Source organism: Vidua chalybeata, chromosome 8 (assembly GCF_026979565.1).
Source record: "Vidua chalybeata isolate OUT-0048 chromosome 8, bVidCha1 merged haplotype, whole genome shotgun sequence".
Lineage (NCBI taxonomy): Eukaryota > Metazoa > Chordata > Aves > Passeriformes > Viduidae > Vidua > Vidua chalybeata.
Window position 1 is genome coordinate 18,155,905 of NC_071537.1, and position 22,000 is coordinate 18,177,904.

At 37.8% G+C, this 22,000-nt stretch overlaps 1 protein-coding gene across 3 annotated transcripts in view; it reads right to left on the minus strand.

Annotated features, from left to right (window-relative positions):
* MAPK8 (mitogen-activated protein kinase 8) overlaps positions 1-22,000 on the minus strand; it is a 39,046-nt gene that overhangs the window by 12,091 nt on the left and 4,955 nt on the right. For all 3 annotated transcript variants that reach the window (XM_053948824.1, XM_053948823.1, XM_053948825.1), the window contains exons 2-6: positions 10,355-10,521; positions 7,698-7,827; positions 7,384-7,442; positions 7,119-7,257; positions 2,566-2,731 (exon numbers count right to left, since the gene is read on the minus strand). In XM_053948824.1, the coding sequence (XP_053804799.1) occupies positions 2,566-2,731; positions 7,119-7,257; positions 7,384-7,442; positions 7,698-7,827; positions 10,355-10,476 (616 nt within the window). In that variant the 5' untranslated portion in view covers positions 10,477-10,521. The remainder of the gene's footprint in view (positions 1-2,565; positions 2,732-7,118; positions 7,258-7,383; positions 7,443-7,697; positions 7,828-10,354; positions 10,522-22,000) is intronic.

Consider the following 22,000-nt stretch of genomic DNA (forward strand, 5'->3'; position numbering starts at 1 on the left):
TAACTTTTGTAGCAAGCTGAACCAATGCTAGTGTGAATACTTTTACAGAAGACTAAAATCTCATTATAGATTTGTAAAATACTTTTAAAAAAATCTACTGCTGTCATAAGGAGTCCATTTTATTCTTAAGCCTGTGAAGTGAACTTACTGATTTTTTGTAACTCTAGGAGAAAAAATACCACGTGAAAATGAAGTTTAAACCAAATCTACCTAGTAGGAAATGTTAAAGTTGTTTCATAGTGTTTAAGGCTTTCCTTGTTCTTCAATGTTGCCTTCCTGATAATCATGGACATAACAGTGCATAAATCTGTTAAGGAGCATGTGCACAAACAGTTCTGGTGTCCTTTAGTTGGTTTCTTAATATGACACCCCCAAACATCCTGCGGTAACAAACCCTACATAAAAGTTAATTCTATGTATTTGTTTGGGCTCTCTAGTTTTAAAACAATTGAAGATTTTGTATCTGTGTAGTACAGCACCAAAAACATGTTACTCTGCAGTACATTATCTCAGTCATCAAAATATATATTGCAATGCTCCCACAAGTTCAGTAGAGCACAAACTGCAGGAAACTGCCAGACAACCCTGTAACCATTAGCAAACTGTCAATTTTCAATATTTAACTCCACACTAAATAAGTTCACAGTTAGTTTAACTTTGGGTGTAATGGGCTATAATAAGCATCAATACTAACAGGTGAGGCTCCTGGACAGCCCATGGTTCTTACTGTAAGTGCATCCTTGATACCCATCTCCCTGTCATGGCAGCTCCACAAACTCCTTGGCAGAGCAGACTTAACAGCTCACATAAACTGCCTTTTAATGGACTCACTCCATACGTTTACATTCTCCACAAGTGCCACTCTCATTTCAGTGACCATGTATCTGGCTTTGGGAAGACATGATAGCTTTTCAAATGGAAGTAAATTATTATTTATGATGCACAACACAACTCACACTTCCATAAAGAACAGGATTGTCACAATCTTGACAGGATACTCTAGAACACAATCTAACTACAGTAGTGGAAAGAATGTTTCACGCTTTTGCAACCCAAAATTACTATTTAAGAGAAAAATTTAAACTGGGTGAGCTGAGTCAGAAAACTTCTGACTTTATCAATTCCTTCTGTAAGGCAGCTGCATGACTCACTACTACAGCTTTAGGTACTTTTCTTTAATGTCCTTTAAATAGCCAATATAAACTCTTTGGGGAAAAAAAGACAGAATTAAATTTGCAAATCTAGAAAACTTTAGGAATTAAATAACTAACTTGCTGTACTCAGCCTGTGACTCCTAGATTACAGGAAAAACAGTCAACCATGGAGGATATTTGAAGAAATGTAGGTTCTCTAATGCACACTAACCATCTAAAAAAATAAGTATCTCAGTCTTGCAATAAAGATCTACTCTCATTCCTTTGAGCTGGCTTCTTTCATTGCTAGCACCATTCACACACAGCCTGAAGTCACTTGCTGCAATGGTATGCAGTTGCCAGGCAGGTTTGCAGACTCTATTAGGAACGCTGAAAGGCGGAGCGAGCCCCAGTTGTGTCAGGAGGTGAGGAACCACACCTCACATCCCCAGGGGACAGCTCAAGGCCTCCCTGGAGGCCTGGCCAGCAGGGTTTGAAATGGGCTGACCTGTGGGCACTGCCAGCCTGAGGTGTTAACAAGTGAAAGCAGGGAGCTGCCTGAGCACGGGGACAGCACAGCAGTGCAATGGCAGCAGAACCAGGCTGCTCCAACGGAGTGTCAGCAATGACACCGCACTTGGTTTTCCTAATGGGTGCCACTAGCTGTTTCCTTGAAGGTGCAATGTATTTGATGATGTGTTTCCCTCAAATGACAGCTCTTTTTTATTTTCCTGTAGAAGACACTGAAAGGCAGACTGGTCACAGAGCAAGTATGGTGAGGAGGAAGGGTATGCAAAGTAAAATTCCCTTGGAATTTGTCATGGACCTCAAGAATCTATGATGCATGTACTGTCATCTTGACAGTACTCGCTGTATGCTTGTCTCAAGTATATTACTGAGTTTTTCTTCAGCAACATTAAGAACTTAGTGCAAAAGGCTTAAATGGGGCTGGTTTTAATAAAAAGCAATGCCACAGTAGGTAATCTTGTTTGTCCCTCCGTAGACTTTATGCTCCCTATCTCCTGCAAGGCCATACCCAATACAGTTATTTAGCATTGAATTTAGTACACATATCTACTGAAGAATTACAATTTACATCTTCACCAGGAATAAAGTCAGATGAAGGTATATCAAAGTGCATACCACATATTAAGAAAATATATTTCCAGTTCTTCCTGGATGTCATGAATCTAACAAGGAAGTTATTTGAATTTTTAAACAAACAAGGCCCTTGATTTCTTCTCCTATTAAATGCAAACATTTTCTAATGGGTTGAGTTAAATAAACAAATTGGTGTATCCAGAATCTGCATTTTGGTCACAAGACTAATTTATAAAATTTCTACAGCTTGAAAAAAAACATTAACATGTAAAATGTGGTGTGCCAAACAAAAAAAATAAAGCTATGCCAAAGAAAGACTATATTTGCTGACCGTTTTCTTTGTATCCCATCCCTAGGATGACCTCTGGTGCTCTGTAGTAACGAGTCACTACATAAGGCGTCATCATAAAACTAGTTCCTGCAGTTCTGGCCAGTCCAAAGTCAAGAATCTTCAAAGTGCAGTCTGACTTTACTACTATATTACTGGGCTTTAAATCCTTTAAAAAGAAACATCATATATGACTGCTAAGACAAGCAAAAAGTAGCCTGTGGTTCACATTTTAAAAAGATAATATTGCTAACATTAAATCCCATGCACACAACTAGGTTATTGCTATAACTGCAGCTTTTTTTCCCCTTGCATTAATTTATGTGCATTCAGCAGATTACAGAATTAATTCCTTTATTGTGCTTGTAGATTTATATAGCAATTAAAGAAGGAAAATACAACCAGCATTACAAGATATGTTAGCAATGTCTGAAATAAATTGAGGTTAGTAAGAAGTGTTAGCTCTCAGGAAAGTCTAGAAACTGCTCACTGGAACAGTAATTATTACTACAATGCAGAACACAAGAAACATGACAATTACTTGATTCAATAATTATCTTGATACAAGAATTATTAGAATTATAATGAATGTAAAAGGTTCATTTGCTACTTGAGGTTACATTACCTCTTTTGAATCAATATATTTCTCTGAACAGAAATCTCCATGCCCACATGATTTTAGTTTCCAATTTATGACTTGGTTTTTATATTAAGTTTGGCAACCAAACCCAAAAAGGCACCATTGAAAAACTGCCAAAAATGAACACAATCCTTAAATTGGAGTGGAACATACTGACATGGCTTTGGATCATTTTGGTTAGCAACATGGTAACTATTCTCTACACTTGAACCCTATTGACAATAGTGCCTTTGCAACATTTATTTATACAAACACTACACTGGCTGTCTCTGTCATCACCTCAACAGTACCTTACACACACCTGAATATCACAGAGTAAATATTACAGAGTAACTTCAGAATACTTTGTAATCATAAGATCATTCACAGCACACAAGACAACACAGATAAAACTAAGATACTTCCTGTCCACACTCTGAGATTAATGAGAGAAAAACCTGAGATGTGACAGAGGACTACCTCACCTGAGTAGAAATAATTTGTTAAGTAGCCCTGTCATTGTTTCTTAAAGACTTAAAGGTGGATTTCTGCCAGATTTAGGTAGTTTTCATTTGTACTTGGATGGCTTTCAGCAATCTCCTCATAACGCTAAGAAAACTGCATTAAAGATAGAGAGGAAACAACAAAAAGAGTTCCAGAACAAGAGAATTTTAATGACTAGTTAAAAGTCTTGCATACATACATATTCACACATGCATTTCCACACAAAGACTCTGCAGACAACTTTAGCTTAAACATGCTCAAATACCACAAATTAATTTAAATTAATTCTATAAAGCCTTCTATTATTATTCTATTAATTCTATAAGGCATTCTGGCCATTTAATATGCATGTTTCAGATTCTGCTACAGTCCTTTTTATTATCAGCTTTATTTCTACACACTTATTATTTTCAGGATGTTCATTGCAGAATGCCAGATGCATGCTCAGGGTATTAACTATACTCATCCTCCCCAAAGCTGCAGCATTAACACTCAAAATGTTAAGAGATCTTCTCTTTGCTTACCAAATGTTGTCCATTCTTATTTCTGAACACCATGTAGCTGTCATGAAGTCTAGGATCAAAATGATGAATTGACTTACACTACATTAAAATTCATGCAGAGATGCAAAACCTGCATCTCTTATAAACCTGCATCTGTATCTTCTGTTAAATAAACAGAAACTCAAAAGCTCCTTTGGGAGTGATCAAATTAATTAGGATGGATAAATACAATCAGAACCTATAGCAGAAAATCTTTCACTGAACTTTGAAAATGTAAAATGCCAGTGTTTAAGAAACAGATTCTTGTACGGCCGTCTCCCCATTAGCCAGACAAGGAGAGAGGGACATCTCTGGAGGGTAATTCATGGCTTCTTGGGGGCTTTTCTCTTTCTAACAGAAGACTTGTGAAGGGCTTCTGTAATTAGGCCCCTTATTAAGTATTCAAAATTGGGCAGAATTCAATGTTTCAGAGCCTCCGTGCGAGACTAATGAGCCACTCTGTGTCCCTCCGAAAGTCAGTGAGGCACAACTCCGCAATGCTGATCACTCATCCTCGGACTATGAAATATAAATGAACATGGACTTCTATATTGCCTGGAAATTGCTTCTCTGCAAAATGTTTGGAACACAGTAATGCCAACATCTGTTAAAGTCAGCGCAAAGTTATGGTCAAATCTTTACCCATTGATATGGCAACTAAGTTTGCCCCTACAGCTTCAAGGTGAAGTTTACTGAAACTCTTTGTGTGTGAGCTCTGCTTTGTTCCTTGTGCCTCTAGGTTGCTATTTAAAAAACCCACTTATTTCTATGGTAAGTAGTATCCAGTGCCATAAGGCACATAAAAAGATTTTTGTGATTTCAGTCATTCAACAAGTTTTGAAAAAGTTACTGAGATGCTGAGATTACCACAGCTATGTTAGAAGCTGAAGAACCCAGTTAAAAAACATGTGAACCTACCAACACCAAAAAAAACCTTAAAGCTTTAGAGATCACTAAAGTAGAATATTAGATTCATAGCCAGAATGCTTCTTGGACAGCCAAACTACTGCAGGCTATCTTTAAGAAGTTTCAATAAAGTAATTAGCTTTGGACACTAAGGACTGGTGCTGAGAGCCCAGTAGTGTGGTATAAAGAGTTACCACTGCAGCCACATGGTCTCTGTGACATGCGGCCCTTTGAAGGATATTTTCCTTTTACTCCAAGGTTTTGTTCAGCTTCCTCCACAGAAAAACAAAACTTTGATACTTCACACCTTGAAGCCAAAGGCACAATGCACTCAGGAGGTAAGGCTGTGCCTGAATATCCTCAATCTTCTAACAAAGAATAAGAAGAAGCTGTCAGCTGAAAATCTACCAGGAAGTCATGCAAGTGAAATGTCCTTCAAAAGCATCTGCACATGTCCTTTAAAAGCATTCATGCATACATATGGTGCTATTTACATAGCAATTGTATTTGGCCTCTTTAGGATAGTTTTATCCCTGTATGATAGGAAGCATTTCAAAGACTTAACCCATATTTACAGAGGCAGGAATTCTATCCTCAAAGCTGTCTTTACTCTTGCCCAACTATCTAAGTAGTTACTTCTTTTCTATAAATGTAAAATTGTTTAAATTTATCCAAAACTTCTACAGGATCAATGCCCACTTCAGAGGAGTACAAACCACCCTGAGGCAAGCACACTTTTAGAAGCTCCCTTAAGCTTGTGCTAAGATCCACAGAGAGACTTTCTGACTTTACCTACTCTAGCATGTCCAGACAATACACTGTTTTCCAAAACAAAAACAAGACCTAGGAAAATCCACAGCATTAAACTTGCATATATAGATATTGCAGAGGAAATGTGAAACTGGATGCAAACCATTATTTCAGACCCACATGCACATACATCACAACACCATAGGCTGCATATTTTCATTCGTAGGAAATATAGTACCACAATAGTAAGTGGAACAACCTAGTTTTGCTGAGCATTCCCAGAACAATGCAAAAGGCCCAAGTGACCTATCTCAAACACCCACAAGCAGACCACGCAGCATCAGGTACAATGCCTGGTTGCTCCTCCCTCCCTTGCCCATCTCTTCCAACATAGCAGTTCAGTGAAACTGCATGCAAGAAGGAAGGTTTCACCTTCATTCCCTGAGCTCCTCACTGGAATGAAGCAGCTGATGAGTACTAGAACTAGCTGAGCAAAAGGAAGCAGCATTTGCCCATTCAAGCCATATTTTCGATTCAAATAACTGTCCCTGTTTCCCTGTGGAAAAGATGACCCACTGAACAAGAGTGTCAGACTGCAGATCCAGCTTGCAGACCATTCAACACCCCAGTCACAATGTGGTGGACCACTGACCCAGACAAGCATCCTAACCAAATGCTGTGGCAGTGCACAGAATTGCCATTTGTGATCTGCTTTCCTGTGCATATCATGAGGAAGACTGTGCAGTAAGGACTGAAACCATCCCACATCACTAAGGTTAATAAAATCTTTTCTATTGCTTCAGAAATGAGACTTTAGATAGTTATTCTTTACTCTACTAGTAAAGGAGAAGAAATAAAATAGGCAGTTCATTCCAAAGATGGAATTTCAGGTTTGGTTACCAAAACAATAAAGGCAGAGACACTTCCAGATATCCTTTCCTGCCATGGCAACTAAAGTAGAACATTATACAGAATTAGAGGAGGTAATGCAACTCACTGCAAAAATGTTCAGTTTGCTCTGTGCAGATCATTATCAAATCATTTAAACATTCAAAAGGTTCATTCCAGAATTAGCCTGAAAAAAGGTGTGATTATTTCCTTTCAATTTTCTCTCCCTGCCAATGGGACAGACTATGAAACACCCTTCATGCTCCTAATTCTATCTTCTTTTATCTTTTAAATACTCAAGATAAAACCAGAGCTAAAATGCAGATTATACCATTTAGTTCACTTACCCTATGAATAATCCCAGCTGAATGAAGATGTTTGATACCACACAGCATTTGATAAAGAAGATAGGACATTCGTTCATGGTCCAGCTCCATCTGAATCACTTGGCAGAGATTTGCATCCATGAGCTCCATCACTATGTAGCTTACAAAGGAAAAAAAAAAGAATAATCAGATAATACTGCCATTTTACTGTATTCTCTCTCTTGCTTGTCTTTTCATATGAATACTTTAAAAATAAATTCTCAGCCTTAGCTCAAATCTGACTTACACATCTTGAAATTCTTCCAGGGATTTTTGTGGTGTGAACACATTCAGTAGGCCGATTATCTGCAGGGAGGGGGAGAGGAAGGGTAATTGTACCACGGCAATAACAAAGTTGCAGAGTCAATATTTCAAAACTGGTTACTATTATTCTGATATGAACCTCCTGGTATACACTGAAGCTTAAGATGCTCAGCAGCTCAACCAGACCTAACATGATGTAAACAGATACAAATGATTTTGAAAGGAGTACTTCCAGATTTTACAAAGGATAGCCTTCCAGTTAATTCTTCAAGATCTGAAGCAGGACACTGCACTCACATTTTTGTGATTAACGCACTTCATAAGAACAAGCTCTCTGTAGGCTCTTTTAGCGTGGGTTTGGTTCTGAAACGGTCGGCTTAACTTCTTGATTGCAACATTCCGCTCAAGGATGGCATCATAAGCTGCACTGTAATTAAAAATAACATTATTACATCTCTAGTGTCAAGGTCCTTTAAGCTGTGGCAGTTCCAAACATTTTCAGCTACTTTATATCATGTCTGCAGAAACCCCAAATTTTCAGTGTTATCCAGCTTTAGCAATGTGATATAGCAAAGTGCTCTTGCATGCTGAGTGATTCAAAATTTAAAAATATTTCCCAGCTTCAGAGCATTAACACATGACAATCTCTACAATATAATGCAGTGTTTCTGCTTCCAAAGATACAAAGTTCTTGCCACTCCCTGGCACTCAAGAACAGACCATCTACAAAAGATCCAAAACACTTGAAACATAAAAAGCACATCAATTTTACATAAAATCTTCACACTAAAAGGGAGAAGCCAGGAAAAGTAGGTTATAAAAAGGTCCCATGCTTTCAATTATTTAGTTGCTTAATATCCTGACGACAATAACAGCATCAAAGTCAAGACAAAAAATTATTAAGAAAGCTTTAACCTCTAGATATCGCTGGCTTTAACTTGGTGAAAAAAAAAAAACAAAAACATTTTGTTTGCAGACTAATGCCAACATTGTCATACAATTCAGTAACACAGGCTGTTTAACTGATGAAAACTGTTATTGGAGACAACTCCCTTACGTATCACATTTCCAGGACAGGAAGGCATGGCTTGTTTTTCCTGTAAGAGCTAATAGAACAGCTGACTGCCATGCAGACTCAGGAAATATTTATCAGTTACTAAAAAAGTCTCATCAGGGAAAATGTTTTCTTGTCTCTTCTCAAGAATGGTACTCCAATCTAATGAAGAATATCTTCCAGTAAACAGTAGCATCTATTAAATCCAACTCACTACTTTAAGAAGTGGATTGCCTATGTAGTAAGTAGGCTTGAATGATTTCTAATTTATCATCAGCAAAACCTCTAGACACTACTAAAGAAAAAAAATGGAACCAACATGTACTAGTAACTTTCTTTAATGTACATTTTCCACTATATCTGGAATTCTCCCACCTGCACCAAAGATAAGGATTATTTTAGGAAAGGTGGCCAACATGGGACTCCTGTTCTAGTATTTAAACTTCTGCATTCCCTGTACATAACAGCAGCCTAGAGCCTGTTTCACTATCAGGCCATCTACTTAATAGTCCTCCAAATCAAGTTGGATCAGTTACAACAACAACAAAAAAGAAACAAATACAAACCATCACCACTGACAACAAAAACTCCAATCCAAAGAATTGCACTGTATGGAGATACATGGGCAAGATCTAACCACAGGCCTCATCAGTGTAAGCTGTGATTTAACTAAAAAGCCTAAATTACACCACTAGCAGCAATTACAGAATGGCCCTAGAGTAATTACATGGTCAGTTTTGGGATCTCTGCTCTAGGAAGGGCAATAAATTTGGAAAACAGGCAATAGTTAACATACGATTGGCCATCAGAAGGACAGTAATAACAGCTAAAGGTTTTATTGGCATTTCTAACTAAACAAACTAGTCAAGCAACTGTCTACATCCTCAGTATGTTAACTCATATGCAAATAAAATTCAGATCACTTATTTTGTTGCTGCTAGTTAACACCAGTAATCTTAATGCCAGAAGTTACAATTTCAAACACAACTCTTTCTAGCATTCTTTCTTCAAATTTCCATTTGCACTTATTACACTGTTTTATTAATCCTGCTAAAATACAAACATGAATTAAAAACCCACCAATACCACATATTCTCTTTACACTGATCAAGAACAGGATCAAGGTAGTAAAGAGGTGACAGAATTGAGACTACACTCTCTCCTAACTTTCTCTTCCTTGATGCTTTTGTATTTTTATGTACCTGGTTTACATCTTAAGAGTTACAATAAACTGCAAAATTGGTGAGGTCCTGTGATATTTACATCTTTCTCAAATATTCAAAAAAGCTTCCAGGAAGGTTAAGCCAACATTTCTCTTTGAGGCAATGCCACTGCACAGGAAACAGTGCCTACAAGCAGCTAGTTGTCAACAACTTAAATCAACTGGACACTTTTCAGTCCACACAGTAGAGCTCTTACTCAAAGAATGACAGTGTCAGGCCATACTTTCCCAAACTGCATCAGGCACTTCCATATAACAACTATCATGCTCACTCAAATGCTCACTCACTGGTATCAAGGACTACTCAGATTGTGAAACAAACTCCTAACAAACTTCAAGAAGTGTGAATATTTACAAGCAGCAAATATTATACAGAGTATTTCTGGCTTTTGTTTCACTGCAAGTGTGGTTTAGGATTAGGATTAGTTTCTTTATCCCCCATTAATTTGCAGGACTCAGCACAACTGGCTGGATTTGCACAGAAGGACATCAGTTCTAAAGCTGAACAGGTGAAAAAGCAACAGCAAGCCCTTGCTGAGGAAACATGGTCAGCAGTTACCATTGCTGTTTTGCCTGTAAAAGGTAATGGTCCACACTCCTGGCTCTGTAACATACAATACTTCAAAAAACTATGTAAAGGAAACTTAAAAGTACATTTAAATTTTAAATAAACCTTACCATACTATCCCTTGTGCTCCTGATCCTATTGGTTTCAAATTCTGATACCGTTTCAATACGGTGAAAGTTGAGTCTCCAATTTCAACACTGTAGAAATTGTTGTCACGCTTGCTCCTGCTCATGACGGCAACTTGGTTAGTTCACTTCATCCAAATTTTGCTTCTGGCCTATGAAGACATAAAATTGGAAAAACTAAGATTTTGCAACTATATGTAACCTGACATAAGGCAAAACTCCTTTTAAGACACACAAGACACTTCCCAAATAAGTCCCAAGTGCACATATAAGTTATTTTTTATTGGCAGCCCACAGTCAGTCAAGATAAAGATATTTCAAAACTGAATTGTAAGATATTCCTGTGTGGTTACTACTTCTTCATATTGCCCTAAGTACTGTTTATCCAAGGAAGAACAACAAAAATGTAGGAATTAAAAGTAACACATCCAGAGTGAAATCCCCTAAGGGATCTGCAAGGCTGGATGCAAGTTTTATTCTGAATTCACTAACAGTAACTACAGTTCCAACAGTTCTTCAGGAGACTTCAGGTGGTCAACAACTTCCACTCCTCAGTTCTGTACAGCCTGATACAGTTCTAAAAACAAACATGGATTCATTGAACATAATGCTCCATGAAAATGCAAGTAGCATTTATCTATGAAAGTATAATGGCTAATCTTAAAAAGTATGCACGTTTATAAATTGTTTCACTGACACTTCTTCCTCTACAAGTGAACAATACTAAGAATGAAGCCTGACCAAAAGTCTTCATCCAACTTTAAAATAAGCATGTTTAAAATAGTAAAGAAATCATGTATAGCATTGTTCATACACAAATATGCATATATTTACCATTTGCTTCTGCTTAAAGAAAGGCATGTACCTTTAGCATGTCTCAACAAGGCTGCTCTTTATAAACTTTCTGACTTCAAGATATCTGGAAGACAGCATAATGCTGTATTTCAACACTAATTTTTGTCTCTAATACAGAAAACATTAAATTTATTACTCAAGATACAGGACAATGTATGGACAGTATATGTTAAAAATGTTTTTCCAGTACAGCCTAAATATACTGGAGAAACAGATGGGTTTGGGACATAAAGGTACTATAGGAAAGAGAAGAGCTAATTCTTTGCTCATATAGCTTTCAATTTAAAAGCCCTACTGAAGGTGCATTAAAAACCTTAAAAATGGCCAGATTAAAAAAAAAAAAAAAAAAAAAGCAAAAAACAACAAAACACAAAAACTTGCAGAGGAAAATTATATAAACAATAGAAATATATTTGGCAAACTTGTCTCTGCAGAGTGTATAAATTGATTGCTGTAGAAGGCAGAGAGAGATGGCTTGATACTCATTCCAGACCCTGTGTCATTCAATGCTTTTTACACACACAATACCACTGGTCAGTGCTCTAAAGGGGCCTCCAGAGTAAGAGAGCTTTAACTCTGAAGAGCAGGCTCTGAAGTGCAATGAATGTAAGGTGTCAGGAGCAGAGCTGGCACCAGCGTGGCTCCATCAAGGCTCACAGCTGTGCAGAGCCCGTGGGACAGACGGTCACCAGGCCTGTCCTCACCGTGTCACTCCTGCTGCACTTGGCAATCTCAAATCTTACTTTTAAAAATCAGCCCAGGCTCATCTGCACTAAGACTCCAAGAAGTTTAGCTGAAAGAGCATGCAATTAAAAATTTGCTCAGCTCATAGGCCCCTGATTAAGCACAGCAAGTTTATGTATACACAGTTAGAAATTCATTAGAAAACCATGTGCTCTCCCCAAGATATCTGAGTATTTACCTTCTGCACAGCATCACCATGAAACAGTATTTTCTTGGCTATGACACCTGCTAGCCTTCACATCAAATACAGACCAAGACAGAACTTTTGAAACTGGAGATCACTTTGAAAACAATGCATAATTATGCTCAAGGTTATTTTGCCTAGGCAGTGACCTGAATGCATGCATTCCAGACATACAGAGGAACAGAAATGGATCAGGTCTTGTGAAAGAAAGCCTCTCTTACTTTAAATAAGAGCACAAAATATTTTACAACCTCTTTTGCACTTTCCATCACTAGAGATACTGACAATGAACAGGAAAGCTTCAAAGGTTGCATTAAAAACTGACAAAAACCATACATCTGAGAGGTGTCTCTTCTGTTCAGACAAAGAAATGGAACGCCAGCAATAATTTTCCCACTAGGGATATGGAAATAGAATAAGCCAGAATATTGCCAATTTAAAGGGTGGAGAAACATTTGCTCTGTACAGCTCAGTCTCTAAGACTGCTCTTAAGTGCTGGTTTATACCTTCACTAGACAACACAACATGAAAATCCAGGATTCATCCTATGCTCTAATGCATAGTATCTTACTCTAGGAGTTTCCTTTCATGTAAGAAATTATATATACTCAGTTTATTTCTACTTCAGTGAAGAAGTACAGCTGAGCAGATATTTTTCATACCCCAGTACCCTGAAATACAATAAAACATAAGAAATGAGAAAAAACAGAGACAGGAACAACCATCATTAACTGCAAGTTTTGCAATAAATCAGACTTGGCTTTCATGATCATGACTTCTAAAGCAATCCTCTCCTAAACAAGCAAGCATCAAGTGGACTAAGTCTTGGAAGAAACTTTGGATGCTAAGCCAGCAAACAGTCTTTGGGGCATGACATGTCTGAGGTACAACAGAAACACCAACTAGTAGTGATCTGTCTACATGTGCTGGCACAACTGTTCTACAGTGAAAGATTACTACAGGCACTGCTCAGAAGTAGGACTCACAAAAAATGAAGACTACGACAGAGAGATGCAGAAATGGAAGAAGGCAATTTAAAAATAAAACAATTACATATATTAACACATTAAATAGTAATATAACCAACATAAGCTACCTATCAATGCTGATTCAATAACTCCATTTAGAAGGCATCTAACACCATGAAAATGAAATGTTCTGTAGGAATCTGTGGTTGACCTAGAAAAATCCAACAGGTCTTCAAGTACGTGCTAGTTTGCTACTGAATGCAAAACAAATGGGACAGTGTATACAAAGCTCTTGCATTAATGAATTTTATTTAATTTGTGAAAATACAGTTCACACATAGCTGATGTGATGTATGCATCATGTGTTTTTGAATGCTTGTCTAATTTTCAGCTGTCATGTTTAAAAGTTCCTGGACACCTGCTAAATGGATAGTGCAAACAGCCTAGTTTTCACATATGCTTGCTTCAAAGGCTCAAATTTAGAAAACAAAAGAATTGTTTTTGAAGGTAACTTCATAGATCATTCAATTAGTCTCAGAAGTAATAATGGTTTTAATGTTTTGTTTGTCCATGCTGCCCTCGAAACTGAACGTTGCATTTTGCAATACTTCCAGCTCTGTTAAATATTAATGCAGATAAAGCATTTGGAAAAAGGAGTTAACATTAGCTGGGTGAAAACTGCAGCAAGATATTATTAAGCCATTACAAATGCCAAAGATCTCTAAAAACCTGAAGCTTTTTCTAAAATTGAATATCCTCACTGATGACTCTAGGATTTGCATGGCTTTCAAATTACACTTTCACAGATCAGATGGTTTTAAGCTGAACACCCTCCACAGAGTTGCCCGAAGTACTCCTAATGCTGCCGCGTGTTTAAGGAGGCCTCCAGCTGCTGTGCCTCTCCCCTCTGCTACTGCACACCTGCATTGCACAGAACCCTGCCCTGCTCACACCACGCACAGGACAAGTGGCACAGCACAAACTGAAAGTCTACAGCTCTGATCTCAGGTTGCAACTATTAAACAAAACCACAAATATACTGGAGTGATTCTTGTATAGCTCAGGTCGGAAGCACAGTGCAGGTACATTGCTTAAAATAACTACATTTTAACGTATCTTTTGTCCACCAAGAAGTCAATCTTCACTTGTTAGAGACTCAGTAAAGCCAAAGTGAACATTAGATCTCAGTGTTTACCAGGAAAAGAAGTACTGAGGCTGGGGAAACCTGCATAAACACGACAAAGGCACTTTTAGATTTCTACGTTATGACCTGCCTACTGCTTTCAAGTTCAAACAGAAAAGGGTAGTGTCATTCCAGTTTGCTCAAAGAAAAGAAATTTAAGGCACATTTAATTTTTTTAAACTTTAGGACAGCTACATTTTTTATAGCCATTTATATGTGGAGAATTCAAAGCCAATTACTTGATTTCCCAGAACCTGTTGAGGATTTAACAATAAACAGATGGTGAAGCAAGTCTTTCTCCACTAAAGATGGTAATTTCAGAAAAGATGACAGGTTTGATATAGAAAAATAAATTTGGCTATAAAGCAAAATATTCCTGAGTACAAAATAGCAAATGAAACTTAATAAAGTGTATTATGGGCTGTTTAAATAAAGGTATTACTTCACTGGTTTGACAAACATTGTTGCCAGATTGATAAATCTCTTGCAAAGATTTAGAGCTCTCTGTGTTAATCCAACGCTGTCCTTGGTACAATTTAACAGGGAACAACTACATAGAGTCCTGAATTAATAAACAATTAACAAAATCCACTAATATGAATGCAACCTTTGCCATAATTTGATGTTGCAGTTTACAGGTTCATATAATGACTAACAACATGCTCCAGCTGGATCACATGATGACTTTTTCTAGTCATCTAGGAAACTAGATACAGTTTTCTTCATATGTATCTGTCATCTCACCTTATTAAGATAGTTACTGTAATTTGAGGAGTCTGCTAGAAGGGGAGGACATACAGGGAAATAAAGCATCCCCTTCTCCACTCCAGCAGTCTTTTCTTGGCCACTAGTCACCTTATTACCATTTCCATAAAATAGATGATCATCTATTTGAAAGTAATTGCAATGGACTGAACTTAATGATGCAATCCAAAAGTCACCTGGAGGCCCTTTTATAACAAGGAGGTGCCTACTACTTAAAAAAGCACAGGTTCACAGTGTCTGACAATCTGATTTTAGTCTTCATAACTGATGTCTTTCCCCAGATTCCAGTTCTGTTTGGAACAGACAAGTAATCCTATTACCTTACATAGAGGGAGCTTTCTTGCAATGCTCAGCTCCAGATATAAGCATATAAAAGAGCCTCAAGAGCCACAAGGTCCTAAGAGTTTTTACCCTGATTAATAGTGACTGAAGAGTTTTTCCAGATCCTGAATCAAAACAGAAAAAAATATTTAAAATTTACCAACGAGAACATGAAGACAAAAATATCAACAAAACAGAGCCTGAATTAGTAGAGGAAGATTTGGGTGGTTTTTAACCCCATCTACAAAACATACAATGAGGATGATGGAGATTAGAATCCAAGTGCCCTGAGGATGACCTGAGGATCTTCTAGGAAAACACCAGAGGTACTGATAAATGTTACTCAATTTATCAAAAATTCTTCAACAGACTCCATGCTCAGCCCTCTATTTTTTCCTCTTAAAAAAATAGGTGAACTTTTACCTTTTACACTCTTGTAGTAGAATTTGAGGGGCAGGAAAGGAGAAAACGTCTTCGTAGAAAAAACAACTAGCAACTTTTTCTTTTTTATCTAAATTAAACTTAGCGAGCTTCCTGTATTTTAAATCTTCCCCACCCTAATATTTATGTGCTTTATAAACTACAATGGAACGGGGCAAAATGAGTCCATAAAATGTCCTATCTACTGAAAGCCAGCTTCCAGCTCAGAGACAGACTAGGAGTCATTAAAAGAAAACATACATACATACAAAAAAGGACCTATCCTTTTTATCTATGCAAAAAATGCATGTTTTGATTTTCATCTTAATTGAAAGCAGCTGACTTGCTGCTTTTTTCAGTCACTTCAGTCAGCCCACTAAGGGGCTACGCCAGCAGCTACAGCACCTGGGTGGAGCACAGGTAAACTGCCTGATCCCCAGCCACCACTAACACTGGGAGCTTCCTTGTTTGCTTTGAAGGGAGGGACAGGAGAAGGGAATTATTACTGACAGCCAGGAAAGAGGAACATACTTATTTCCCAAGCAGAGCTTCCAGCAGCAGCTGCTGGCAAATGCAGCCCCTTGAGTATTCCCTTTTCAGGCTGTTACTCACCCTCTTGTGAAAAAGCCAATTTCACTGACACTGAGGACAGACATGTTCTGCAGTGTCACTGAAGCAGGGATGCCCCAGGGATTATATTTGCAGAGTCAGTCATACAGATAGGAACTTGAAGCTGGCATGTTCTCCAGCATTTCCCCTGCCAGACTTCTCTGATCAATACTATAGCATCTAATCAAAAGTAAATGTTTCCACCAAAGATTGTGCTTTTTTGGGAACCTCATCCCAAACGGTTTCAAAACTCACAATAAAAGGTTAATAACAAAATCAGAAATTAGCTCAAACAGCTCATTTTCAATATAATGTTTTTTGCACCAGTGCTGGAACTCCCTGCATCAAATTACATTAAAACACTATTCAGCCTGAAATAGCAATCACTCACAGGTGCAGTCACCAGTGCCAAAATATTAACATCTGAACCTGAAATTAGGGAAACCTGGAGACAAGGATTTTTGTATAAGGCAACTGGAACTTGAGCTTTTTCGCTTCCATATCTCAAGAACCTTGGAACAGTCTGACACACTATCAGAAGTCACTAATGACTCAGGGGCTGTTTAGCTGTAAGGAAAGACCTCCAACTGGCAGCAATAAAAATTAAGACTGTAATTAGCAAAATACTGGTAACTGTCTATAAACAGGTAGTGTAAGATCACATGCAAACATGCAGAAAGCCACAAGAAACAACTCCTGTTGATAAACACTGCTCCAGGTGAGCCATTTCCTGGCACTGCTGGGGCAGCTGGAAAGGACAGAACCACCCAAGCTCCACCAGCAATTTCACACACTGCTCCCCATGGAGCAAAGGCAGAGTCAGCACCTCCACATCACATTTCCCTCAGAAGCTCAAAGCAAGCATTTATGCAAACCAGCATACCAGTATTTTCTCATTCTGCCTGCTGAACAAGGGTCAGCTGAACTGCTGAACCTGCATTCACAGCTTCTGAGTACCCTCTATATAAAAATCAATTTTACCGCACATTTCTAAAGCAAATTGTGAGACATCTCTTGCAAAACACCCAAAATAAGATAATAATTTCTGGTACCACTAAAGCATTAGCTTTGTTTAATATCAAATTCAATTCATCTGAGAAGTGAATTCTTTACAGTCAGATAAAACACATCACACACCTTGCACAAGCAGGATAATGATGAATCAAGTAGCAAATGCACCACAGTAAATTGCTTAAAAACAATGTAAGTTTTGCAGTGATTCTCTTTTCAAAACAGACATTTTTTTTTTTTTGTATCAGTAAACTTCATATTGAGAGAGGATTTCACTTAATCCAACTTAATTTTAAAAATGCATATAATAGTCATTCATGAAGAGCTAAAGCATTGTTTGTTAATGGCACAGGACAATTAAAGAGACTGCCATAAAGCACAGGAAAAAAAGCCACATGGACTGTATGTTTCTGTTTATCTTACATATATTACCTAAACCAGTCAGGTAACTGATTCACTTCTGGCACTTCAGGCTACTCAGTTTTATCTCTCTTTACAATTGTGACTAAAGCAGCTGGTCATTGAAGAAATTCAGGTGGTCATAGAAGAAATTTTCCAGACTTTTGGTTTAGAGCCTGCCTGCCAAATTAGGCAAAACACACATTACAGCCACCAGCAGCTCTAACTTCATCACATGGGAAGTTAAACAAAATTAAGATTCAGAAAACAGAAAAATGAAAAGGTAAGTCAAAATACAGAGACTTAACAGTAGCCTGAGGGCAAGGAAAGAAAGATGCATAGGTGAATGCATGCTATCAGCTCCATGAAAAGGTGAAAAATTGTGCTTGCGTATCTACCATTCCTTCAGCCACTTCCCTCTCCCCTCTAAGCAAGGAGAGTCTGCCAATTTGTGACAGGAAAATGAAACCTCACATTTCTTCATCATCTGTGATTATTACACACCAAGTGCTATCCAGATTTCCAGGTTTATGAAATATATTATCTTTAAAGGCACATAATCTAAACATGAAGTTATCGCTAGAGAAAGACACCAACATAAATACTTAAACCTCCTGAAAGCTGCACTAAGAGTTACAAAGCTTAAGATTTACCCAAACTTTATCTGAGGCTTTCAAGTTGATTTTGGGGATAGACACAGTCCTGGTAATCCAAATCAGCAGCAAGTAAGACAGCAACTTTCCAGCACTTCTCAGAGTCAACTCCTACAACACAGCTGCTCTGGAATACCAGTGCACCCTCTCTGGAAAACCCTCACCTGTGGCCAACAGAACTTAACTAATTCTTACCAAGTTACAGATCACTTCTAATCTAGTTTACTACACTGCCACTCTGCTGCAATATGGTATTCTTTATTACATGTTTTTCCAGGAGGCTGTATTTTGTGATAAGGCTACATGTGACACAAAGCTCAACACAGAAGGTCATACAGTGAAATTATGTATTTGTAATGGAATACACTGCAGAGTTCTTATATTCTTAAATATTCTTCTTTTATTAAGTCATTAGACATCAGCAGAGACTGTTTTAGAAAAGTATCTTCCATTCCCTTTAAAACAGGTTTTAGATTCAAATGCCAGGAGGCTGTAAATGAGGCAGACAGGCTGCAGCATGCAACACTAACCAGCCTGCAAACAGGCATTTCTAATGATGGAGATTCTCATCCTACCTTTCTTCTTGATTTTTTTTATTGTCTCCTGAACTGTGACTTTAATTAATCATGAATAGATTTATTAGGTAGCATTTTTCTAGAACAAGCATTATCAGAATGAATAGTGCTATATCTACAAAAAAAATATCACTCTGCAAACTCTGCTGTGCTACATTTGATAGGAGAGCATCTCTGCAGCTTCTTCAGTGTAATGCCATATGAGGTTCCATTACAGATTGGTTCCATGATGAATCCTATTACCACAATATATAATAATATAAGATGTTGTGTCTTCCAGGTCAGTTTTGTCACAGAAATCATAAACCACAATAGCTTCAACAAAAGAAAATTTGTGTAACTCTACATTTTGGTAAAGAAGCTGTTATGACAACAGATTAAAAGACTATTCTTAGCAAAACTCTCCTTTTCAGAAATAATAGGATAAGACAAGGATCTTTCAATTCCTTAATCCTTTTTCAAATAAAAGATTATAGAAAAGAATGGTAAATGGGGATAAAACCAAGGTATGCATGTTTTTCAAAGCTTAAAATATTCAGGTTTATTGCAGGGCACTATTTGTCAAATTAATTTGTTTTGGTTTTTTGTAAATACTGTTCTTAAAATCTGAAATCAGTGAAAATTCAGTAAAGCAACAGTTCAACAAACTGTTCTATTTTAATCATCCGATTTAACTGTCAGAAGTGCAATAGAAGTGCCTGCTGCTGGACCCAGAAAACACATTTAATCATAATCATACCTAAACCATGACTGAAACTACTGCATTCTAGGGAATGCCATTCCATATTGCCTTATGTAGCTCCCTTTTGGTAGAATCATGTGTCATGGCCCATTCAACTTATTCAGGTACTTGAAAAAACTTAACCATGTATAACTTAAAATTGAAAAGGAAAGAATAAATTACTAATCTGGGCACAACACTGTTTCAGCTGACTACTTAAGGGACCACTAATTCCCAGCATTCCACAAAGGCCTGCCTTCATATGGTAGCTCTGTACATCCAATGACCACTGGCAAAGCATAAAAGAGGCAAACCATCAGCAAAATGAAACAGTGAATATAACCCAGACTGCTTCAATGAGATTTGCAGAAGTTTAGAAACAAAATCCTACCCTGAGAGTAATCCTGGAGTGGGAGGAAATGCTTGTTCTTTAACCTCTTTTTGCAGGGGGAAAAAAGCATATAAATCTAAATGTTTCAGCAAAAAAAACAAATTAAATCGTTCTTTAATTGTTTTAAAGGATGACAGCAAACAAAAGATACCAAGTGACCTAAAATAGTAATTCAATATCAGTGATCAAGAGGACAATAGCTATAGAACATCAGAGGAAGGAAGGATTTGGGTAACAGCTGGGAAAAAGTTTTCGGAATGTTTTAAAACTACATTAATTTTAACCTTTAATCCCAGCTACAAAAACATAGAATCCAATTATGAATGTGCTAGTTTTGTTAATTCATGCATTTATCTGTGAAATACAAGCAGATTAATGTGCTGTGAAATCCCATCTAAAGTATTTGGCATGAAATACCTCTATAATAAGAGCTTTAGAATGGAACAAAACTCCAGCACATGACAACTTCAGCACTAAGAACTCCTTCAGAGATACCTCTTGTAACACAATACAATACTTTGCACAATAATTTCTTGGGAATGGGGTGGAAAGGAAGGCAGCACATTTCAAAATAACACAACTACTATCTGGGTAATTTGTAGGAAACTAGACCAATACTTACTAATTGCAATAGTCTGATATGTTGTCTGATTTCTCTTAGACTTCAGTAGTGTCTGATGCTCTGCCCCAGTGTATGGGCTTTGCATGGCCAGGTCTTCGTAGCAGGGGGACTACAGGGGTGGGAGAAGCTGTGAGAAGCTGCCAGAAGCTTCCTCCATGTCCAGCAGAGCCAATGTCAGCTGGCACCAAGACGGACATGCCACTGGCCAAGGCTGGCCCAGTCAGGAGTGATGGGAACACCTCTGTGCTAACAGCTTGTACTGGGCCTGCCTGAGCTGGAGCTCCTTTTCCCACAGCAGCCCTCACAGTGCTGTGCTCTGCACTGGGACCTACAAAGGGGTTGACAACACACCTGAGTTCTGGCTATTACTGAGCAGAGCTGGCAGCTTCAGCATCAGCTCTCCAACACTCCCCGCATCAAGGGGCTGGCTGTGGGCAAGATCCTGGGAAGGCACACAACTAGGCCAGCTGACCCAAATTAAAAAGAAATATTCCTTACCATATGGCAGAAGTTCCCAAAAATAGTAAGAGTTTGAGAATTTCCATTCTTTAAATAAGAATATTAGCCTTCAGAAGTACTGCTGAGCACCATACACTGGCACTGGTGGATAGGCCTACGAAAATCTGTGATCAGAAATTTTCTGAAGAAAACTAAGAAAGAATTTCAAATAAACTAAAATAGGGGGAGAATAAAGTAGCTCTCATCACATCAAGGTTTTGTGATTTTCCCACAATGCCATGCTAGTATTAACAAAACCTTTTTATGTCCAATATAATCTTATTATAAACTGAACTTTTTCTTCCACCATCTTGACACTTAAGTGGCACAAGAACCTTGTAATGTTTAAAAAAAAAAAAAAACAGCAAAAGAAACCTTGTCTATTGTTCAACAAGGATGAGTTTTGTACTGCTGCAACTGTGCAAACAAAAGTCACCCACTGCTGGAAGGCTCTGCCGCTCATTAAATGAGCTACTGCAGTGCACAAGGACCTTCCTCTCTCTGTGTGTCTCCCAAGTATTCACTTCTTGGCATGAAATGAAACAAGTGAACCTAGCCCACACCTTGGTAATAAACCTTTTTAGGTTATCATGTTATTACTCCTCCTTCTGTGAAGGTGACCAGGATGTTTGAATTTGTCTTGAATTTACCAAGATTTATGCTGGTTGGCATGTCAGCCATGGCATTCACTTTTACTGTTTCCATAGTAAAA